The sequence below is a fragment of the Dermacentor silvarum genome, chromosome 10, assembly GCF_013339745.2.
Source record: "Dermacentor silvarum isolate Dsil-2018 chromosome 10, BIME_Dsil_1.4, whole genome shotgun sequence".
In the NCBI taxonomy this organism is placed as follows: domain Eukaryota; kingdom Metazoa; phylum Arthropoda; class Arachnida; order Ixodida; family Ixodidae; genus Dermacentor; species Dermacentor silvarum.
In genome coordinates, this window is record NC_051163.1 from 93,643,856 (window position 1) to 93,666,058 (window position 22,203).

The 22,203-nt window shown below is 45.6% G+C and overlaps 2 protein-coding genes across 23 annotated transcripts in view; one reads left to right on the top strand and one right to left on the bottom strand.

The window, feature by feature from the left end:
- LOC119466292 (cuticle collagen 2-like) overlaps window positions 1-22,203 on the bottom strand; it is a 1,179,781-nt gene that overhangs the window by 344,611 nt on the left and 812,967 nt on the right. The window lies entirely within an intron of this gene.
- On the top strand, window positions 1,595-11,070 carry LOC119466291 (uncharacterized). Its single transcript, XM_037726769.2, has 6 exons — window positions 1,595-1,998; window positions 3,723-3,861; window positions 7,155-8,283; window positions 9,705-9,765; window positions 9,831-9,993; window positions 10,918-11,070. Exons 2-6 carry the CDS (start codon window positions 3,845-3,847, stop codon window positions 11,042-11,044), a joined length of 1,497 nt encoding a protein of 498 aa, XP_037582697.2. The 5' UTR covers window positions 1,595-1,998; window positions 3,723-3,844; the 3' UTR covers window positions 11,045-11,070.

Genomic DNA, 22,203 nt, shown 5'->3' on the forward strand with positions numbered 1-22,203 from the left:
CTCTGCATGCCTCCATTAGAATGCATGTGGCCTATGCAGTCAGGATTCGATCCCGCGTCCTTGGGTTCAAAAACGGAATGCTACAGCTACTAAGCCACTGAGAGTTGACGCATAAAGAGTGTGCACATACGCGCCATCTCCCAAGCTTCAGAAACCGCACTCCATAAAACATACGTGAGCAAGCTGGCTCACGGACGACTCGCACATTTCTATATATATATATATATATATATATATATATATAGTATTTTTTTCATTATTTATTGAAAAATACCTTCCAGGCCTCAACTGAGGCCTGTGAGGAGAGCAGTACTAGGAAACGCACCGAAAATACTTAGAATATATATATATATATATATATATATATATATATATATATATTGTTTTTTATTTATTTATTGAAAAATACCTTCCAGGCCTCAACTTTGGCCTGTGAGGAGAGCAGTACTATAGGAAACGCACAGAAAATACTTAGAATATATATATATATATATATATATATATATATATATATATAGTTTTTTTCTTTATTTAAGAATACCTTACAGGCCTCAACTGAGGCCTGTGAGGAGAGCAGTACTAGGAAACGCACAGAAAATACTTAGAATATATATATATATATATATATATATATATACAGGGTGTCGCAGCTATCACGCAGCAGGATTTAAAAAGAGGCATGGCGTTACGCGAAGCAAACCTAGTGCGTATTGTTTCCAGTGCAGTGGAGTAGCCGCCAGTAATTTTTTCGTTCCTGAGATTTTATTAGGTAATTGTAATTAATTATCTAATTAGAGATGTACTGTCCTAGTTATCAAAGTTTCAATGAGAAAGTTGTAGAGCAACATGAAAAACTCCCTATACAACTTTCTGTTGCTCAATACTGGCTACATAAAAGTGTTTTACTGAGTGTGAAAGAAGCCAGCGAATACACGCACAATTGCCGCGCGACTGGCCGCTCGAGTCACTTTGCGTGTATTCGCGGGCTTCTTTCACGCTCGGGAAAACACTTTTATGTAGCCCGTATTGAGCAACAGAAAGTTGTATAGGGAGTTTTTCATGTTGCTCTACAACTTTCTCATTGACACTTTGATAATTAGGACAGTACTTCTCGAGTTAGATAATTAATTACGCTTAGCTAATTAAATCTCAGTAACGAAAAAATACTGGCGGCTACTCCACTGTACTGGAAACAATGCGCACTAGGTTTGCTTCGCGTAACGCCGTTCCTCTTTTTTAAATCATGCTGCATGATAGCTGGGACACCCTGTAAGCACCTAGTGCAAGAGATTTAGAAATATTTATGCTGCTCTTTACAGTAAAACACATCAACTTAAATGAATAAAGCACGCGTCACGCCAGTTTCGGCGCGTATTTGCTGCCCTCATACCGGCAACACCGGGGAGACGTCGCTCAAAGTCGTCGCTCATCTCGTAGCTCGCAAGCGGTACGACTTGTAGGCGACGAGCGAACGCGACAGCCATCTCCATCGCGTCGCTTGTCGCTGTCGCGCGCAAGATCGCGTGCATGCGCTTATACTTTACCTCGATGGCAGTAGCGATATAATAGCGCAGCGTACTTATTATAACTTTCTTCAGACAGCCGTCGTGCACACCAAATGCGACCGGTTCGTTACGCAAATTCAATACAATAAAAAAGAAACCGAAACTAGGCGAAAACGAAACCGAACTATATTGCGGAGGCAGCGGAGTGACACAACATTCGTTTGCGGAAGCTTAACTTTGGCCGCTTAGCACACTTATACATTGCGTCATCAGTTGCGCTAGCGTCTTTGTTCCCGTGTGGTAGCTGTGCAAGTCGATGTTGGCTTTATCGCGAGCTGCTCGTTAACGGAAGTCGTTGAGTACGTGTATGATTGGCTGCTTATAGCAGCATCGTGTATTTGGTGTCTTGTGACATGCTATTGCTGCTTCTGGGAGAAATTTGGAGCGCTCAACGAACGAGACCGGGCACCGCGCTCGTCCACGCTGAAACAAGGTAAGGGTAGTACCTATTTCTCACTTCGATTTGCTTACGGCCACGACGAAGCTCTGTTAGCTCGCAAGCGATAGTTCCTTGTCTTGTATAGCGGAATGGGCTTGGCCACTGCAACTCCTGTAAATACCCCAACTAGTTGTAGGGCTACATTGAACAAAGCCTTCCTGCTGGCACCTTATGCGGTCATGAGCTAGGCCTTCCTTTTTGCAGCGGTCATGTGTAACATTCGGGGATTGAATCGCAAACGTTGTGTTTGAAATTGTGCTGTGTTTGGAGTTAAGACTTCGGTATACTCCGACGTTCGCGGCGCACGGGCGCCGGTTGTTGGTCACGTCAGTTGGCGATGTCACGCCAGGCGCATATTAGTCGGGCATTCGGGCGGCGTGACGGCTGAGGTAGCGGCGGCAGCGGAGGAGCGCATGCCCAGAACGTCCCCTTCCCTATGCGAGAGCGGGAACCGCTCTCGCGGGGCCTACGCGCTCGGCGCGAAATAGAGACCGGCCCATCCCGTGCCGGGAGCCGTTGAAGCGCGCCGAAAGCCGCTGAACGCGCTGCCGGTCGAGTTCCGCCGCAGTGTAGTTTCGCGCTTTGGCCAACGTGACGTTGCTAAGCCGCGCGCGCGCGCGCCTTGTCGGAGTATATCTGCGCCTTTAGTGTAACTGTAACGTCGCCTGTACTCGCTGAATGAAGGGCTTTGAAGGGTAGCTGGTGGAATGCAAAGGACGGAACGAGAACGTAGGTAGTTTCATAATGAAAGCTTAGATCCATGCATGCGAAGGCGGCGGCGGCCAGCGACGAGTGGTGCTGTCGGGCGAAACACGTTGCATGTGTTGTTTTCCTATTCGCTCGGATCGGCAGCCACAGAAAATTTCGTTCGTCGCCCGGAAGTCCCCACGAGATTATATCCAGACTATCGATGGCCGTTTTCAATTTGTCACATAGCTCCGCCAATGTGTTCTGTCTTCGTCTCGGCAAGCACGTCAAGTGCACTTTAAGAACCCTAGGTGGTAGCAATTTCCGGAGCCGTCTCTACGGTGCACCTCATTGCTGATCTCCTCTTTGGGACGTTAAATCAAACCAAAGTTAGGTATTCTTCCGAGTTTTAGGTAGCAAACGTGGATAGTGAACGCTTATTGAGGCGGCCTGCAACAGCTACCGTTCTTTAAATGCGGTGTCAGGAAAGTTTCCACCATGAGTAGGTCATATTTATTGTGTGTTTTAGGAAGTGCGCGGAGGTTAGTTCCGTCTGCGAGTACAGTATATATTCCTTCAGTGAGCCCTGCGGCGCGTTTTCCCTTTGAGATCGCGCAATCGGTGCATTCCGCATGTGGAACCATATTTTAAGTTAGCTATGAGCACATGCCCTCAGCATTCAGTCTTTAAAAGAGGTTGTGTGGTGAGTTAGCTTTTAGTATTGTGTGTAACAGTAATTGTTGGGTCATCTGACCATTTCAGCGTGCACGAAACATCCCAGTCTAGTAATTGAGAGCATTCAGTTGTTCCAGAACCAAGCGTAGTACAAGGCAACTGGGCATATCGAACCAGCTTTCTTTTTTTAAATTTATTTTTCTGGAGTAGTAACTCTTTCTCCAGTAGGTCCTTCGCTTTAAGGACTGTGTGTCGCTGCCATCACATGCAATAAAACTGGGCAAAACTAATTTTTAATTAGTTAAATAATTTTTAGATGCGTCGGTTCTATGTTGATCCTCGCTTCTTTCCTGCAGTTGGAACTTTATCCAGGGTTACCACTCATGCTGACTTAGTGGCCACAACAGAAATTCGTTTTTGGTTCGGAACCAGTCGAGCATAACCGTGTGTGACTCCCGGCTAACAGAAACTCAAGGTGATGACTTCACAATCCAGGTGAGCTGTTTTAAACATTTCATCCCTAGCTTTTCTAAGATGCCTGCTAAGCTTGTTTGCATCTTCAGATAATACATAAAAGGAGTTGGGATTCGAAGCACTTTTGCTCTCAACGGCCACATTTGACTACGAAGTTAATGAAGCTGAAGTGCTAGCTCCGAAATATCTTTCCCACTCACTTTTAGTAGCACACAGTGCAAGTGTGTAATTCCATTTTTGACCATTGCAGATAGTAAATTTTAATGGGAATTGTACCTTCAGTGTCTCACTTTCTGCACATGTTTGTAAATAAGTTGCAGATTGTAGATATAAAAGCATTGCAGTAAACCTATCGAGTTGTTTAGGTAGCTTTGTTTTTTTGTCAAGCTGCCACCATGTGATAGCTGCAGCCAAAGATGTGTAATAAAATGTAAGTACAGTGCTCTGTATGAGTTATGATTTGGAACATTTCCGATGACGCAAAATTCGATGCTAATTTCTGTGGAATTTTAAATTCATTGCTGTTGCAGAGGTCAAGTCCACTCAAGTGCCCCGTAACATGCAGAATGGCATACAAGTGCAGCATATGCCAAGCAGTTGCCAAAGCTTTGCCTCAGTTCTTGAAGCATGCATCTCTGCACAAAAATGAAAGCAGCCTTCAAATTCGCTGTCCTTTCTCTGACTGCTGCAGAGCGTTTAGGAAAGTGAGCTCCATGAAGAGCCATATATTCAGATCTCACAAGCGTGTTGGTATTCCGGCGGCTGTAGTAACTTGCAGGAGCGTGTCACTGACCTGCACCATCGATACATGCATACAGACATGCCGAGATGTCAAGTCCTTATTGAGTCACCTGAAAAGGCACATCACTGAAGGGAAGAATGTTTCATGCCCCTTTGTTGCTTGTTCACGAATGTTTGCAAACAAGTCCACATTTTCCTCCCACATTTCACGATGTCACAGGCACGCTTTTCAACCAGGTGTATGCGAGTCTTATTTAGAGGGCATCTCTGCAGAAAGGCACATGGAAGCACAAACTAATCTTGAAACGGAGACTCGTAGTACTGGCTTGGAGACATGTTCACCTGAGGAACAGCGGAGTGAGGACTGCCACTCAGAGGTTGATGGAAGCAAAGAAGAGGTGACTGAAGGTGCCATGCACCAAGATTTTCTATGTACTGATATTACAGATGCTTTTGGACGTTTCTATCTGCGTCTCCTTTCAGAGAGCTTAGTGCCCTCAAGAACAGTTCAAGTCATTTCTGAGGCAATTTGTGACCTCCAAAGCAACAATCTTGACTACATGGCTGATGCTTTAAGGAGAAAGATGAGAGATGCAGGCTTGAATAGAGAGTTCATTGAGTTTGCTGTCAAAAGTATGCTTGAAAGTGACGTTATTGTTGGCCTGCACAGCAACAGTGGAGCTTTTCGGAGCACTTACTCTCGCAGGGAGTACTTTCAAAGCAAATTCAATTATGTGCAGCCAGTAGCTGTGCGTCTTGGAAAAAACAAAAACAATCAGGATGCTCATTTTCATTATGTCCCAATAATTGAAACGATAAAATCGTTGCTAAGAGATACCTCAGTTCAAGATCAGTGTATGAATCTGGAAGTTCATGAACCAGGTGTATTTAAGGATTTCACTGATGGGAAGGTCTTTCAGTCAATACCGCTGTTTCAGGATCACCCCACTGCTTTGCGTTTGATTCTTTTTCAAGATGCTTTTGAAGTGGTAAATCCTTTAGGTTCAGCAAAGAAGAAGCACAAAATTCTAGCTGTATATCTGCTGCTTGGAAACCTGCGTTCTTGGAACAGAAGTCGTATCTGTGCAGTTCAGTTAGTGCTGCTTTGTAAAGAAAGTGACATTTTGTTCTTCGGGCAGGAGAAGGTGTTTGCTACATTGATTAGTGACATCAAAAAGCTTGAAGCTGGCTGCACGTTGGTGGACAGCGTTCCCACATATGGCACTGTGGTGGCAATTCTGGGCGACAACCTAGGCAGCCACAGTATTGGTGGATTCATGGAAAATTTCAGCACAGCTGAATACATGTGCAGGTTTTGTTTAGTAAAGCGCGAAAATATGTTTGAGAAAAACATTTCTGACACCAATGAGCTAAGAAATGAAGTGAACTACAAAGAGGCCGTGAAGGAACTCCAGGATGACTGTACCCTTCTTTCATGCAAAGGCATTAAATTTGATGCTTTGTTTAATGGCCTAAAATACTTTCACGTTTGTGCTCCTGGGCTCCCTCCATGTTTAGCACATGACCTGTTTGAAGGTGTGGTATCGTACGATCTTGCGTTGATGCTGCAATACTTCATCACCAAGCAGCAATGGTTATCTGTTGAAGAACTGAATAAAAGGATTCTTTTATTCAAGTTCAAAAGAGTAGACGCGAACGACCAGCCAGCAGAGGTTTCTAAAACATTTAAAAAGCTGAGTGGACACGCAATCCAGAACTGGAATATGCTTCGGTTTTTACCCTGCTTTCTTCATGACAAGGTGTGCAGAAATGACCCTGTATGGGAGTTAGTATTGATGCTCAGTGAACTTGTTCAGTTGGCGTGCGCTCCAGCAATAAATATGGCCATGGTAATGAGGCTGAAAGATTTGATAGAAGATTACATTGACCGAAGAACTGAGCTCTTCCCTGGTACACCTCTGAAACCGAAGCACCATTACATGATTCACTACCCCTATCTCATTACTCAGTTTGGACCGCTTATTAGGTTATGGACTATGCGTTGTGAAAGTAAGCATGGCTATTTTCGCAAGTGCATAAGAAGTGCCCAGAACTTCAAGAACATCACACTAACACTTGCTGAAAAACACCAGCTTCTTCAGGCGTACAGGGGAAGTACCTGCCGCTTTGAAAGAGACTTAGTGATCGACTCCACATTTCTTTTTTGCCCCAGTTTGTTCAGTGTCGAAGTTCAGGAAGCCATCAAGACTTGTGGACTACTAGGAAGAGAATTGTATTGCACATACCAAGCTGAATACAGGGGCATCAAGTACAGCAAAGACATGGTCGTGATTTTGGCTCGTGAGGAAAGCAGGCTGGTGTTTGGCCGGATCATTTTCATTTTATTGCAAGACAACAAAATCTGTTTTCTTGTTCGTGTCACTTGCTCTGTTTTGGAACCTATGATGATGATATATTTCTTGCCGGGTCCAGAATCTGGGACACTGAAGTGCATTTTCGTTCAAGACCTTCATGATTACTATCCACTTGAGTCATATGATGTTGGCCATCCAAAAGTCACAGTCATGGCACTGAAGCATGCAGTTTTAGATAATTGCTAATTTTTTTTTCAGCCCAGAGGACTTCATGTCATTTGTTCAGGAGTGGCTTCCAGCACTCAGCGAGGAGGACTTCACAACCATTGGTCAGAAACTGGAGGAGTTAGGAGTAAAATGTGCAGAACACTTCAGATATCTACAAGAGTCAGACTTAGACTTCTTAGCCCCTGTGCAAAGGCGCATCCTACTTGAAAAGTTTCAGACCATCAGTGCTGCTCCTTTCTCACCTGGGCAGAGTGGCAGTTGTGCTAAGGTGACTTCAGATGCCAACTCACAGCTAGATGAATGGGCTGAGAAATTTTGCATCCCTTGGGAAATGTTTCCGTCAACTTTACTTCAAGCATGCAAAGCACAAGAAAGGCCTACAAAAGCTGATCTGAACCAGATGGTGAGAATGCTGAGTTCTCTCATCCTGGATAAGCATTCAGCGCCTGGCAGACGGAACCTGAGAATAATTGCATCAAAAGTTGTGTCAATGTACCCCTCATCATTTCAGGATTTGCTACAGGGTACAGTTGTTGGTACGGGAGTTGAGACATTGATGTGGAAGCTCGAAAACTGCATCAACAACAAGAAGAGACCAATTGCACATGTGCTGCCTGCAGAAATTGTTGATGACCCAGACTCATTCCAGCCACGTCCACGATCTACCCGTGACTCCTATGGTTGCATAGCATGGCAGCCGGAGTTACCGAGTGGAGAAAGTTTGTTGACACAGCGGGAAAAGCAGCAGCAGCTCCTTTCTGAGTATGCTAAAGTGCATCCCAACAAGCAGCTTGTCACTCGTTTAATGATTGAGACGTATGCATCACAAAGACTGACCATTAATCAGTCGGGGAGTGTGACAGAGGTAAAAAAAAACTGGCCATTTTTGTTTACTGAAGACTTCCTTCTTGAGCATTCCAAGAAGCTACTTGGTACTGAGGTTTGCCAAAGAATTGATGCCAGCATGGAAAGCATTGGGCTTCGTGTATATCGTTATGCTTATAGTCAGATGAAGAGGCCAAAGGTGAAGAAATGTCTCGAAGAAATTGAACAAGCCAAGAACCGTCTCAAGAGTGTGACACCAGAACATGAAGGTGCACCTGTTCTTCTCCTTGCCCTGTTTGACGAGGATGAAGAGCTCATCTACAAGACTGTTGAGGCAAGCTTAAAATTTTCTCTTCTGCTGCCATCTGGCAGAGAAGTGCTTGTGCATGCAGAATTCAGGTGTACATTGCATGTATGTATAAAAAATTCCACTCTCCATACCTGCATTATTTTACTGGCAAAATGTTACAATATAGTTAGGGCGGTGATATTTAAAATCTGCTGTCATAATTTTTTTCAGTCTTTTTGAGCTTTGCACATTTTGTTTATTCAAGGTAGAGTGCTTTGAGAGAGACATTGGGAGTAGGTGTCAAGAAAAATACAGTAGGGGTATGGCACTGACGTATAAAGTGTTCAAAACAATTCACGCAAAATGGTTTAAGGCCTCGTCCTATAGAATATTCAGCGTTGGCGTTGTCAGGGAAAAATCACGAGCATGCCTCTGGCAGGGCACTGATTGGCCGGTGGATTGTGTGGTGTTGCGATAATGTATGAAACGGCAGAGTTGGCAGGACCAGCCAGCTCATCTGACTTCATTGAGATGGGAGGTCGAAATGGAAATCGTACTCTCAGGGCCCCTTGGATCCCCTATTGAGACACTGCTCCAGAGGCACATTCGTATGGTTTGGTTGAAGTGGCACTTCAAATCTGGTAGTCTCGCGAAATCTGGTAGCTTGTATGCTAATAAGTTTGTGCGAGATGATATAGCGGCACAAATTAAGGGATTATGAAGTGAGTAGAAAAGTGCACGTGATGTATGCGAATGAGGGTCTGCAGACGGGAGCCATTAACGCAGTTGCACAATACCCTTTAGGGCACAGCTTAGGTGACCCCCAAATTTTGGTAGTGATAAATTTCTTATAAAAATATCTCTTTAGTCTACCTTAGAAACAAATATGTTTGACTGCAACGATGAAACGTTTCTGTATGGTTTAAAGACATTGTTCTCTGCCTGATTTTATGTCTTAATGTAATTGTGAAGCTGATAAAAAAAGCAGTCTTCACAAGTGTTTTGGCTTTTGCATGTGGTTTATCTTGTCATCTTTATAATATGATGGATGGCCTGTAATAAAAGTAATTACTCTTTAGTATCCACGCAAGCACAACCACACAGCTACACAGGAAAGCTGTGCAGCTTCCACACAAACTACGCATTTGAATATGAATTCGTCCCGGTGCATATTTGAACCCAGAACCTTGATAGATTCACCTAAACGTCGGTCTCATCCATGACATGTATCTGAGTTATTTGGGTGCTTCACAGGTGCAGCCATGTCATCTGCTGCTATCTCCAAATATGCTGCATATCTCGTCCATGGTTGAACAAGATTTTGAAAGCGTAAAAATGCAATTGCTTTGCATAGAGTATGATCGTGTACATTCGAACAGGAGTTGCCACAATCTCATTTGTATTTCATGCAGCAAGATACCAGTTTTTGAATGCCTTCCCTCTGTCTTGCTTTGCTCATTTTGCAGGAGACCGCCCATGATGATGACTTGGGAGACATGCCAGTGACGCCCATAATATGTATGAAAGGTTAGATTTTGGAATCATTGACCATCTCTTGGTGTACTGATGTTCCTTTATTCTCTTTTTTCTAGGACCAGGTCTCTTTGAGGCAGAAATGTTTACTGTCTGTGTGGATGGTGTTGCGATATTGACTACTCAGCGGGCTGCAGCTTTCAAAGTCATGTTCCTCTTATACTTCGTTCTTAACATAGAGTATCCACCTGAAGTGGCTTTGACATTGGAGTTTGTGCAGAGGTGAGATCTTTCCCGATGTATGTTCGCATTGACCTATTGCATTTCTTACGGTTGCACATATTTTCGAGAAACATTGCTGGTAGGCTGTTTTAAAATTACTGCTTTTAGGCCTTTAGAGAGGGTGGGGAAAAACTTTAAAAATTGGGGTTGCTAGCGATTTTAACCCATTAGGGACTGCAGAAAAAGAGGCAGTTCTGGGAGGTGCTGGAAATATATTTAATACTATTGCACTGTCTTGCTATAACATATATCAAAATGGAGCTATGTTAATATATTTTCAGGGACGAAAACTGAAATTTTATACATAAATTAAGAAGTCTCAATACTAAAACTTTCTAAAAACCAAAGTTGGAATTGCTTCAATATCGAAATAAAACAAAAAAAATTCTAGAATATACAAAACACGATACACCTACTCTTTTCTAACTGAGACAAAAAACAATTAGTCTTTATCCACAACTTTACTGCTTCCTTGCACCTGTATTCGCCACTAGGTTCTGTGCTCAGTGCTCGTTCCACTCAAGGGAACATTCATGAAAATGTTCAAACACAAATTTACTTTGCATTTACTGCAAGAAACAGTACGCACCTAGATTTTCTTCCGTTCAGAGCACAGCTTGGTAGTTTCTGAATATTTTGCAGCTCATGGAGCCGGTGTTTTATAGAGGGTGGTGGAGGAGTGCGAGCTTGCTAGGCAGCAAAAAATGATGGGTGTAACTCTGACAGGTGGAAGCTGGCTGCAGATATGGCCGTGCACTGATTGGCCGTAGGGTTGTGTGACATCACGAGACCATATTGGGAGGAGCTGCTGCCTTGATTTGTTCAGTGAATGCTTCAAACAGCATCTAAGCTTTGGGAGTACACATTATTAGCCCGGTTGCATTCTTAGTACATTAATCCTGCCTCTTATTTTGTTTCTTTAAGGGCAATCGCGGGCATCAACCCGGAAAGAAGCACAAAGGCACGACGAACGTCGAAGAAGCAGTATTGTTTGTCGCCAAAAGTCGCTGCCTTGGCAAATGCCCTGGATCAATACAAGTTCGAAGCTTGAGTTTGACCTCTAAATAAACAGTAAAATTTGGAAGTTCAAACTGTTGCCTTCAACTCTGTTAGTGAATATAAAACTCTGGTTATAGTGCTAGCACTATGCATGGGAAATTGGGGCTGCACGCTGCTGCTTTTGCAGATGGCACATACACAGCACAAGTATCTACTGATATCTACTGAGTATAGAAAGTATACTGATATCTACTGAGTATAGGAAAGAACAGAACCCATTTTTCTTAAATCTGCAAAATAACTTCTTTAGCACTCTCTCTCTCTCTCTCTCTCTCTCTCTCCCTATATATATATATATATATATATAAGCAAGGAAGAGAAAATTTGTGTAGAATTACAGAAAAGGCATTAACGGAAGCATTGTGTAGAATTACAGAAAAAGCATTAACAAAAGAATTGTGTAGAATTACAGAAAAAGCATTAATAGAAAAATTGTGTGCAAATACAAAAAGCCTGTTTTTTAAAGAAGAGATCGGCAACAGAAAATCTCTGTAGAAGTACAGAAAAGCAATAACAGACAATATATGCAAAATTACTGCTAAATGGAAAACGGAAAACAGACAAGAACAGAACTGTTATGTCACTAAATTTGCCATGCATTTTCTGTTTTTTTCACAAAATTTTTTTTACAGTGAGCGCTACGTCCGCTACGTCTGGTTACGTTTACGTGCGCCGCGTTTTTTTGCGGGCGTACGCGCGCATCCCTGGAAGAGATACGTTACGTACTGCGCATGCGCACTTCTCTCCCGCAGCCGCGCTGCGTACGTAGGCTCGTTACGTACGCCCAACTAAAAGTGTCTAATAACACGAGGGGGTCCATGACGCAGTATAACGGAGGACAGGAGGAAGCTCGAAACATCAAGAGCCGTGGCCGTTGGCATCGCTGCGGTTTCCGCATAACGCGTCAGGTGGTCGACGCAGACTATAATCCAGCGGTTGTCATTGGATGAGCGCGGGAATGGGCCGAGAAGATCAACTCCAACCATTTCGAAAGGAGATGATGGTGGCGCCACCGGGTGAAGGAGTCCGACCGGCGCAGTATTCGGGCGCTTGAATTGCTGGCACATGTTACAACTGGCCACATACTTTTCTGTATCGCGTCGCCTACCAATCCAATAGAATCGACCCTGAATGCGGTGGTATGTTCTGGTGAAACCCAGGTGTCCAGCGGTGGAGTCGTCGTGCATAGCACGGAGTACGTGGTTTCTCAAATTTTTAGGGACCACTAAGAGGAGGCGGGCACCCTCAGCCGCGTAGTTCTTCTTGTAGAGCAGGTCATCTTGGATGACAAAGCCATTGTTACCTGTTGGCTGAGCAGCTGAGGCAAAGAGGCCATCCAGGCTGCGGTCGTTACGCTGCTCTTCCCGGAAGGTGGCCAGATCGAGAAAGAGAATGTCGTCGATGGCGGCCAGAAACTCATCGAAATTGTCGGCGTCACATTCACTTGTCGGTAGAGGGAGCCTCGAAAGACAGTCGGCGTCCGCATGATGCCGGCCACTCTTTAAACGGACTGCTAAGTCAAATTCCTGCAAACGTAGCGCCCATCGAGCAAGGCGGCCAGACGGGTCGCGGAGACCAACCAACCAACATAGTGAATGGTGATCAGTAACGATCGTAAAGCGGCGCCCGTAGAGATATGGCCGGAACTTCTGGACTGCAAAGACGACAGCGAGGCACTCTAGCTCAGTGACGGTGTAATTCTGTTCGGCCTTGCTCAACGAACGGCTACCGTAGGCAATGGCATGCTCGGCGTCACCAAAACGCTGGACGAGGACGGCGCCGAGGCCGATTCCACTCGCGTCGGTGTGCAATTCTGTTGAGGCAGAGGGGTCAAAATGGCGAAGGATTGGTCCGGAAGAGAGCAGGAACTTCAGTTGACGAAACGAGGAATCGCAATCTGCTGTCCAGGTGAAAGGGTTATCCTTGCGCAGCAATGAAGTCAGAGGGTAGGCAGTATCGGCAAAGTTGGGCACAAAACGTCGGAAGTACGAGCAAAGACCCAAGAAGCTCCTCAGCTCGCGTTGTGACTGCGGTTCTTTAAAGGCGGTAACTGCAGCGACCTTCTGTGGGTCTGGTCGCACCCCCTGCTTGTCCACTAGATGTCCAAGTACTAGCGCCTCTCGTTGGCCAAAGTGACATTTCTTTGAGTTGAGCACGGCCGCCTGGATCGGCGCGCGCGGCGGGGTTGCTCCGGCCGTCCCATTCGGACGGAGAGGGTGTAATTGCGGAAAGGGGCGTGGCGGCTGCTTTCGCCGCACCGCGGCGCGCGCCTCCCACCCCTCAACTCCCTTGCTACGGCTGCGCGCGAGACGATTTGCGCTATAATTCGCGCTATAATGAAAATATCGCTTTATAAGAAACCGCGAGAAGTTGTGCCGACCAAAAAGGCACACAAAAGCACCGATGTCACTTGACGCTATTTTTTTTCTTCTTTGCAGTCCAGCCTCTGTCAGGATGATGCTGTCCGAAACGCGTACACTCGTAAGCCAAAGTTTTGCGGGAAACTTATTTCCGCGCCCTCGAGCGCAGCATGGCAATGGAAAGCCTGCACGCGAGAGAAGGTATTCGAGCTCTATCTGCTTGAAGGAATGCCAGCTGACTGACGAGGCAACCACGATTTTTTTTTTTTTTTTTGCGCGAATCCGCAGCCCGCAAACTTTTGTTTATGACTTGCATTTTCCCCAGCTTGACCAATTGACTGTCAAAATACGCCTTGGAAAGCAAGAGATATGACTCGGTGCTTTTAAATGGAGAGCTGAAGTCGCGGCAGTCTTGCATCTGTACATGCGAATGCGCTGTTTATTGTGTTAAATAAGCGTGTTAAATAAGCGAACTCATCGCGCGTCTTCCTGCACGAAGTATCAAGCTGCTTACCTGAGTCGACAGCCACGGACAGACATTTTTCAGCAACTTTCTGAGCCATCAGTAAATAATTGAATGCCATGTTTGTATTCATTGCGAAATTACCAGCATAACACATTCACAATACCTACAATTTATTTACGATAGCAAACACACAGCGCTTGTGCACTCGCAGTACTCCTTCAAACGCGGAGAACTTTTCGGCTCAGTGGCTTACTCATTAGTTTTTTTGCGGTAAGCCGCTGTGTCCGTAACGACTCCGCCAATATTTGAGAGTAGGGGCTTTATAAATTTGCTTGCAATTCATGAAGAAATCGCTGATGCATGCTTTTCGTTTGCCTGGCAAGCAAAAAGAGGGCAGCTCTCTAAGTGAGGACAAATTAAAGCTCCACTGCTCCAGTTTCCTCCACTGGAAATGCGTGAAAACTTAGACCAAGCTTTTTCTTGGTGGTCGACTTGCAGCACGACACGCAGCAGTACGGCATGTTTTTGAAAAATACAGTAAATTACACGCAGAATTTCAGGCGAGATTATAAAAACAAATCACTTGCTTCAATTCAATGTGGTACAACAATGTGAAATGCATATGAAAGCATATATGCTAGTTACACAGGGCCTTCAGCAGCAACATTTCCAAGTAACATATAGTAGTTCGAGGCTTGAACGAAAAGCCGCTTCAGCACCACTGATGTATCGTGGGAACTTCACAATGTAAATGCGACGCGCATGCAAGGGCCCCGAATAGTTAATTCGGCCGGTACATCAGGCTGGAGAAAATGTACTGCAAAATTATTATTACCAGCATGATTTCTGTATATGAAGACTTCTGTGAACACAGCGCTCGACCCGAGAACGTAGCCATACAGTGACCACGATGATGAAATACGTTTCTTTTTGAAGGGAACAGCGAGCGCAAGAAAAGAATGACGAGCGTGGTCAGGGGAAGCGCTTCGGCACAGCGGCAACTCACTCGCCAGAATACGTCTCAAGGCGGCAATGCGCCTTGAGACACGAAGTCGCGTGAACACCCTGCCTAAGCGTTAGCTGCATGATTATGCTACAAAGAAACACCCTCGCTGTGTAAAGCCGGCCTAAGAATCTATCACCACGTGCCTTGATTCTCGTGCAGTTTCTTGCAACTGTCAATCAACCTATCTTCACCACGTGCACGATGTCAAATGCGCATCTCTCCAAGCATCTCCACGGCCGCGACGCCGTCAGCAGATGATGATGATGATGATTTATTGGCATCCCCTTTGAAACGGGGCGGCGACAAATAGTCACCTAGCCTGCTTGATTTAATCAGGTATACTATACATGTTCTTTATCTTGCATTTTTGTATACCTATCATTATTTTTCTTTTTCAAAAATTTACCTTGTACCGCTGCCTATGATTTTAAGAGATCAGGTCGCATCCATCTTTTCCCTACTTTTTTTCCACCAGTACTCTAATCGTCTCTTGCTGATCTCTACGGCTGATCTGTTTATGTTCCCTTCCACTTTAAACCCAAGCGCTTCTGGGAGTTGCACGTTACCTACGGTTCTCGCTGGGTGGATCCCGTCACATTCCATTAGGATGTGCTGAGTGGTCTCTGGATCTTTACTGCAGCATACACATGTCTCATCTAATTCCGAATATTTGTTCCGATATGTTTTCGTCCTTAGGCAACCGGCTCGAGCCTCAAATAGCAAGGCACTGCCCTTTGTGTTATCGTACAGATTTTCCCTTCTAATTTCTTTCTTCTCATTCTTGTAAATCTCCATTGTCCTTTTCGTTTCCATTCTTTGCATCCAATTCACGGTCTCTATTTCTCTCACTTTCTTTCTGATGACCCCTGGTTGTCTATTTACAGTTTCGATTATCCTGTACTTGGTTGCCAACTTCCTTGACCTCTTCCTCCATTCTGTGTCCACGCTTTTCATGTAGAGATACTTGTGCACTTTAGCTGCCCATTTATTTTCATCCATGTTCCTGAGCCTTTCTTCAAAACTAATTTTGCTTTGTGCTTCTCTGACTTCAAAAGAGGCCCAACCCATGTCTCCATGCACTGCCTCATTTGTCGTATTACCGTGTGCTCCCAAAGCCAACCGGCCTACTGATCTTTGGTTAACTTCCAAACCCGCCAATATATCCAATTTTAAGCATATAATGGCATTTGCGAATGTTAGCGCTGGCACCATTACTCCTTTCCAGATTCCACGCACCACCTCATACTTATTGTGGCCCCACAGTGCTCTGTGTTTCATTAATGCTGCATTCCGCTTCCCCTTTATTTTCAGATTATCTTGGTGGTTGATTGAGTAATTCTTTCCTTCGTTTATGTGTACGCCAAGGTACTTATATTGCTTCACTATGGGTATTACTTGCTGTTGAATTGACACCACGAAGTTACTCGTGTGCTCATTAAAGATCATAATCCCTGATTTCTCTGTGCTAAACTTAAGGCCTAGATTTGTCGCTGCGTTCCCACAGATATTCGCAAGTATCTGTAAATCTTTTTTATTGTCCGCTAGTAGCACAATGTCGTCTGCGTACATCAGTCCAGGGATCTTCTGTTGCACCATTTGTCCATTACGCATGTAGGATAAATCAAAACCTAATTCGCTGTTTTCCAGTCGTCTTTCTATGCCCTTGACGTAAAGCGTGAACAACAATGGTGACAGAGGGCATCCTTGCTTCAATCCTTGGTGAATTCCCACCATTTCATTTCCTTTTCGGCCTTCCCATGCCACTTGTACTTGGTTGTCTCGATATATCTCCCTCAGCAGCTCCACGAAATCGTCATCTATGCCTTCGTATTGAAGAATATCCCACAACAATTCCCTGTCTACGTTGTCATAAGCTCCTTTAATATCTAGAAATGCTATCCATAAAGGTCTTTTCTGAGCTACTGAAATCTCTATGCACTGAGTTAGTACAAACATATTGTCTTCTAAGCGTCTGCCTGGCCTGAACCCATTCTGTAGTTCCCCCAATACACCGTTTTCCTCCACCCACTTCGACAGTTCTAATTTTATGGCTTGCATTGCCATTCTATATATCACCGACGTTACTGTAACTGGCCTGTACGAGCTCGTCTTATCCTTATCTCCTTTGCCTTTGTAGATAAGATTCATCTTGCTTTCACGCCATCCAACGGGAATATTCTTTGTTCTAATCACTTGCTCTATGGCATTAGTCAGCAGTGCCTTGCTTTTTGGACCGAGGTTTTTGATTAGCTGTATTGGGATTTCATCGGGTCCTGCTGCCGTGTTGTTAGGGACATTTTCTGCTGCCTTTTTCCAATAAAAGCTTTCTATGCTGAATTTTGATCTCTCAGGCCTCTCTGTTGTTGCTGGATCTGTTGTCTGAACTAGGCTTTTTCTCGTACCGAAGTTATGCCTGATAACGTCTGTGATGTACCGCAGCGCATCATCGCCTTCATAGATGTTACCGTCTTCATCCCTTATAGCCGTTTGCGAGTTTCTAGTTGGAGCTCCGAGTGCTTTTATATGGTTCCAGAATCTTTTTGGGGCGCCTTTGTCTCTTTTGTGAATGTTATGCACCCAACGTTCACTTGCGCATTTAATTTTCTCTTGCACGAGCTCACTCGCAACCCTTTTCTTTTCTCGGTACGTATTCCATCTAAGGAGCACCTCTTCTTCTTGTAATCCCAACTTTTTGGCTTCTCGATGAACCCTAGATGCCTCTTTACGCTCTTCTATAGCTTGTTTAATTTCCTTGTTCCACCACTTACGTGGTTTCCTCTTTCCAATCCAACAATTGTATTGCCGTGTCCGCCTTATTTCATGCTGCATAACCTCCACCAGTTCCTTATATTCCCAGACTGCTGTAGGAAAAGCCTCAATTTTCTTCTCTATGTTGTTTGCGATCTCTGTTATTTGCTCGTCATTCATTTTTAAAAACTCTGAGGCTATTGGTTCATGTTCTGCGCTGGTATCTCTCCCAAACTTTAATGCTAAACGTCTATGATCGCTTCCCAGGCTATTTTTTCCATTTTCGTCTATTATCATTTGGTCCAGTTGTTCGTAGACCATTTCTGAGACTAAGGCGTAGTCGATACATGACTGCCTGTTTCCGCATTGCCACGTTACCTGTCCATGACACTTATTCTCCCTGTTAACTACTATAAGGTTCTGTTCATCACACAAATCCAGCACTAGAGAGCCGTTGTAATCAGTATATCCGTCTAAATCGTCCATGTGCGCGTTCATATCTCCCACTAATATCACCTGGCCCGAGTTACTGAACTCATTAATATCGCTTCTAATGCAATCGACCAATTCCTTATTTTTTTGTTGATCAGAGGGGTGGGAGCACAGCGCCGCCTCACGGCGCGCGGGGCAACTTCCTCAATTACATGTTTTCAATGGGGCGCGCGTCGAATGGGACGGCCGTAGCAACCCCGCCGCGCGCGCCGATCCAGGCGGCCGTGAGTTGAGGGTAAGGGCAGCTTGTTCAAGGCACGTCAGAACAACGTCCAGTCGATGGTTGTGCTCTGCAAAGGTGCGGCCAAAAATGACGACGTCGTCAGGATAACATAAACAAATCTCCCATTTCAGGCCGCGCAGTACCGTGTCCATAAACCGTTCAAATGTTGCAGGCGCGTTGCACAAACCAAACGGCATGACGTTGAATTCAAACAAGCCGTCTGGGGTCACAAAAGCGGTTTTCTCTTTGTCAGTTGAATGCATGGGTATCTGCCAGTAGCCCGATCTGAGGTCTACAGATGAAAAGTAGGATGCGGAATGAAGACAGTCGATAACGTCATCGATCCGGGGAAGTGGATACACATCCTTTTTCGTCACAGAATTGAGACGCCGGTAGTCGACACAAAACCTCCAGGACCCATCTTTCTTTTTCACGAGGATGATCGGCGCAGCCCAAGGGCTAGAGGAATCTTGTATGACGCCCTTGGCTAGCATGTCGTCGACCTGTTGAGCGATGATCTTGCGCTCTGACGCGGACACGCGGTAAGGCTTCTTTCTGCCTTATGGGATGCGCGGGCCCCGTGTCGATCCTGTGGCGAGCCCGCGTAGTTGGAACGTGAACTTTGTTAGCATTCTGCGCGAAATCAAACAATGACGCATGCTTTCGAAGGACGCTGACCAGGCCTTGACGCTTCTCTGAGGACAATGACTTGTTGATCATTTTTAGAAACGGCAACGAGTCTTCAGCACCGTGCTCTTGGGATTCATGGGACGTGTCATCAGTTAAAGCGCCTATGCTGAGACTGGTATCCACTTCAAAAGAGGCAAGTCGGATACCGCAGGGTAGCACAACAGACTGGGAGGCTAAATTTGACACCCATAGTGTAGTTGTTCCGCAGGCCACAGAGAGGACGCATCGAGGTACGAGCACACTTTTCTTCACAACCATCGAAGGCACAGGCTCAACAATTGCATCAAATGTATCGGCGTCGACACCGCAAGCAGCAACTCGTACTCTGGCTAAGGAACGTGCCGGTAAGACAGTATCTTCAATGACGGCGAGAGTGCGTGAACATGTAGCAGGTTGGTCAGCAAGAGGAGAAAGGAAAAGCTCACCGGTACCGCAGTCAACAGTGGCACCGCACTGTTGTAGGAAGTCGAGGCCAAGAATTACGTCGTGAGTGGATTTAGCAAGCACTGCGAATTCGGCTTGATACACGTTATCGGAGAAGTAAACGTTCGCGGTGCACACACCAATAGGTCGGAGCAACTCGCCACTCACAGCACGAAATGTATTAGAGGTGTCCCAGCGAAACATCACTTTACGGCCTAGTCGGGTTTTGAAATGTTGGCTGATAACAGAGACACTCGCTCCTGTGTCCACTAAGGCCAAAGTAGTAACATTGTCCACTAAAACACGAATCTTATTATGACACATGGCGACTGGCGGAGGCATAGGGGCATGTAGCTGAAGATGACTAGCGACCGCACCTCCATTGGTCGCGCCGCCTAGTTTCCCGGCGGCGGTGACGTGAGACGCCGTCGCGGAGATGGAGACCTGCGCTGGCGTGAAGGCGGCGGCGTCAAGCTCCGCACAGAAGCTGGTGAGTTGCTACGGTAATTCGCCTGGTAGAGCGTCCTGCTATCTGAATCAGAGGACCAACGTGTCTCGTCACCTTGTCGGTTGCCCCGCCGATAAAAAGTACGCGGTCGTTCATAGGACGGTGGTGACGTGCGACGGCGGTGAGGACAAAATCGGGCGACGTGACCGCGAATGCCGCATTGGAAGCAGATGGGGCGTTCACGGGACGCACTGAAATTGTCAGTAGGAGGATAACTGGCACGGCCGTCCCACACTGGAGGAACTGCAGGCGGTCTGCGTGAGTAACCATTGTGAAACTGGTAACTGGGATGCGCGTTCGTAGTATGGTTTGACACTCCTGGACGAGGCGCGAAGTTGTAGGCATCTACGGAGGCGGCGGTAATGGACGTCTCACCAAAGTCGCCGGAAGAGAAAGGATCTCGAACCCGAGCAGTCGAGAGGGAAACCGCCTGGCGCCGGTCAAGCTCTTCGCGCACCACTTGCCGAATCTTTGAGGCGAGGTCGGATGGAGCTGGGACCACGTCAACACTGGCGACGTTAGTCACGTTGGCCAGGGGACCGAACTTCGGTGTGATACGCCGAGCTCTGAGCGCTTCAAATGTGCGGCAGTGCAGAACGACGTCCGTTACGGATTCCAGACGGTCTTTGCCTATGAGGAACTGGTACACGTCCTCAGCGATCCCTTTCAGCAGATGGCCAACTTTATCCTCTTCTGACATCTGAGGGTCCAGGGCCTTGCACAACTTAAGCACTTCCTCGATGTACGTAGTGCAAGTTTCGCCGGGGACTTGAGCTCGCTGCATTAGCGTTTGCTCTGCACGCTTCTTTTTAGCTGTCGGATCTCCGAAAGACTTCTTAATTTCGTCTACGAACTTCTCCCAAGTTGTCAAGCTTTCTTCATGGTTTTCAAGCCACACAGACGCTGTTCCCTTGAGGAAGGCGACGTTGTTAAGCTGGGCGGTGGCATTCCAGCCGTTGAACCGACTTGCTCGTTGGTAGAAGCTGAGCCATCCGTCCACGTCTTTTCCAGCGAAGGTGCGTGGCTCGATGTAGGGCTGCCATGGAACGCTGGTGGCGGATTGTCGCCGTCAGAAGCCATCTCTGGTGGGAGACCGGCAATTCGGCGACTTCGTCGAAGCTCCACGGATTGCGCCTCAGCGGTCGGTTCGTTGTCGTTCTTCGGGGGCGCCGTTGTTTTACCCAGCACCGTCCACCAAAACTGTTACGATGGGGTGCGTTTATTTAAAAATGAATCGATGAAAAAGGGCAAAGGGTTGCCGCGCCGACACCGAGCCGCTCCAAAGACAAGCGCACTTCGTTCTCCTCTTCTGTCCTTCCGTAGCTTTTGCGTAACAATATGGAACAAAGTACCTACAAACTTAAATATTGGTCATTGTAATCACCGATATCAAAAAGTTTTTCAGAAGTAATCAATACGCGGGTCCACTGTAAACAGTTTTTTAATTCTTTGTGTTACTATTGTAGAAGTTCTTGTGTGTTTTAATTTTCATTTTTGTAGGCTACCAATGTGTAACTGTTGTACATGAAATTGATGTACAATGTCGAGTTGTCTCACTACAGTTTCTAGCACTTCCTGCATGGGCCCATGTCTTGCCGAAAATGCTAAGCACCCAGGTGATTTACAGGTACTTTTTTTACTATTTTTGTGAATAAATTGATTTGATTTGTCTATGCTAGGATATGAACAAGTTTATATTAATGGTCAAAACAACTGTTTATTATTCGGAAAATATTCAATACTCAACTAGTTTCTGGCACTATTCAATCTATTCGGTCTCAAAAATTACTATTTGCACACCTCTATAATGTCCTTAGTGGTCCTTAGCAGAATAACTTGCTGCTTCTGGGTACTTTGTTACACGTATCTGTTATTCAGCATCTGAGCTACAGCTTAGCCTTACTGCATTGCCATGCAACTGTACTGACGTGGAGATACCATCAGCATAAATACAAATCAACTGATCAGAATATCTGTTACATATAATTACATGGAAGTGTAACATGTATAATCTCTCTGTAGCCAGTTTCTTTGCATGAGGTAGTCCCAAGTGCATGATTTGGCTAAGGATGGAGTGCTGGACAAGTTGGAACTGATTTGTGACTTACAGCACAAAACGATAAACACAACGAAAAAGTAGGGATGACCCGACCGCAGACTTCAAAGCCCTGCAAAGCTCTTTTAGTTGGAAGACAGTGTTCCTGTCTCCCTACTTTTTCGCCGTCTTGCTTTTTG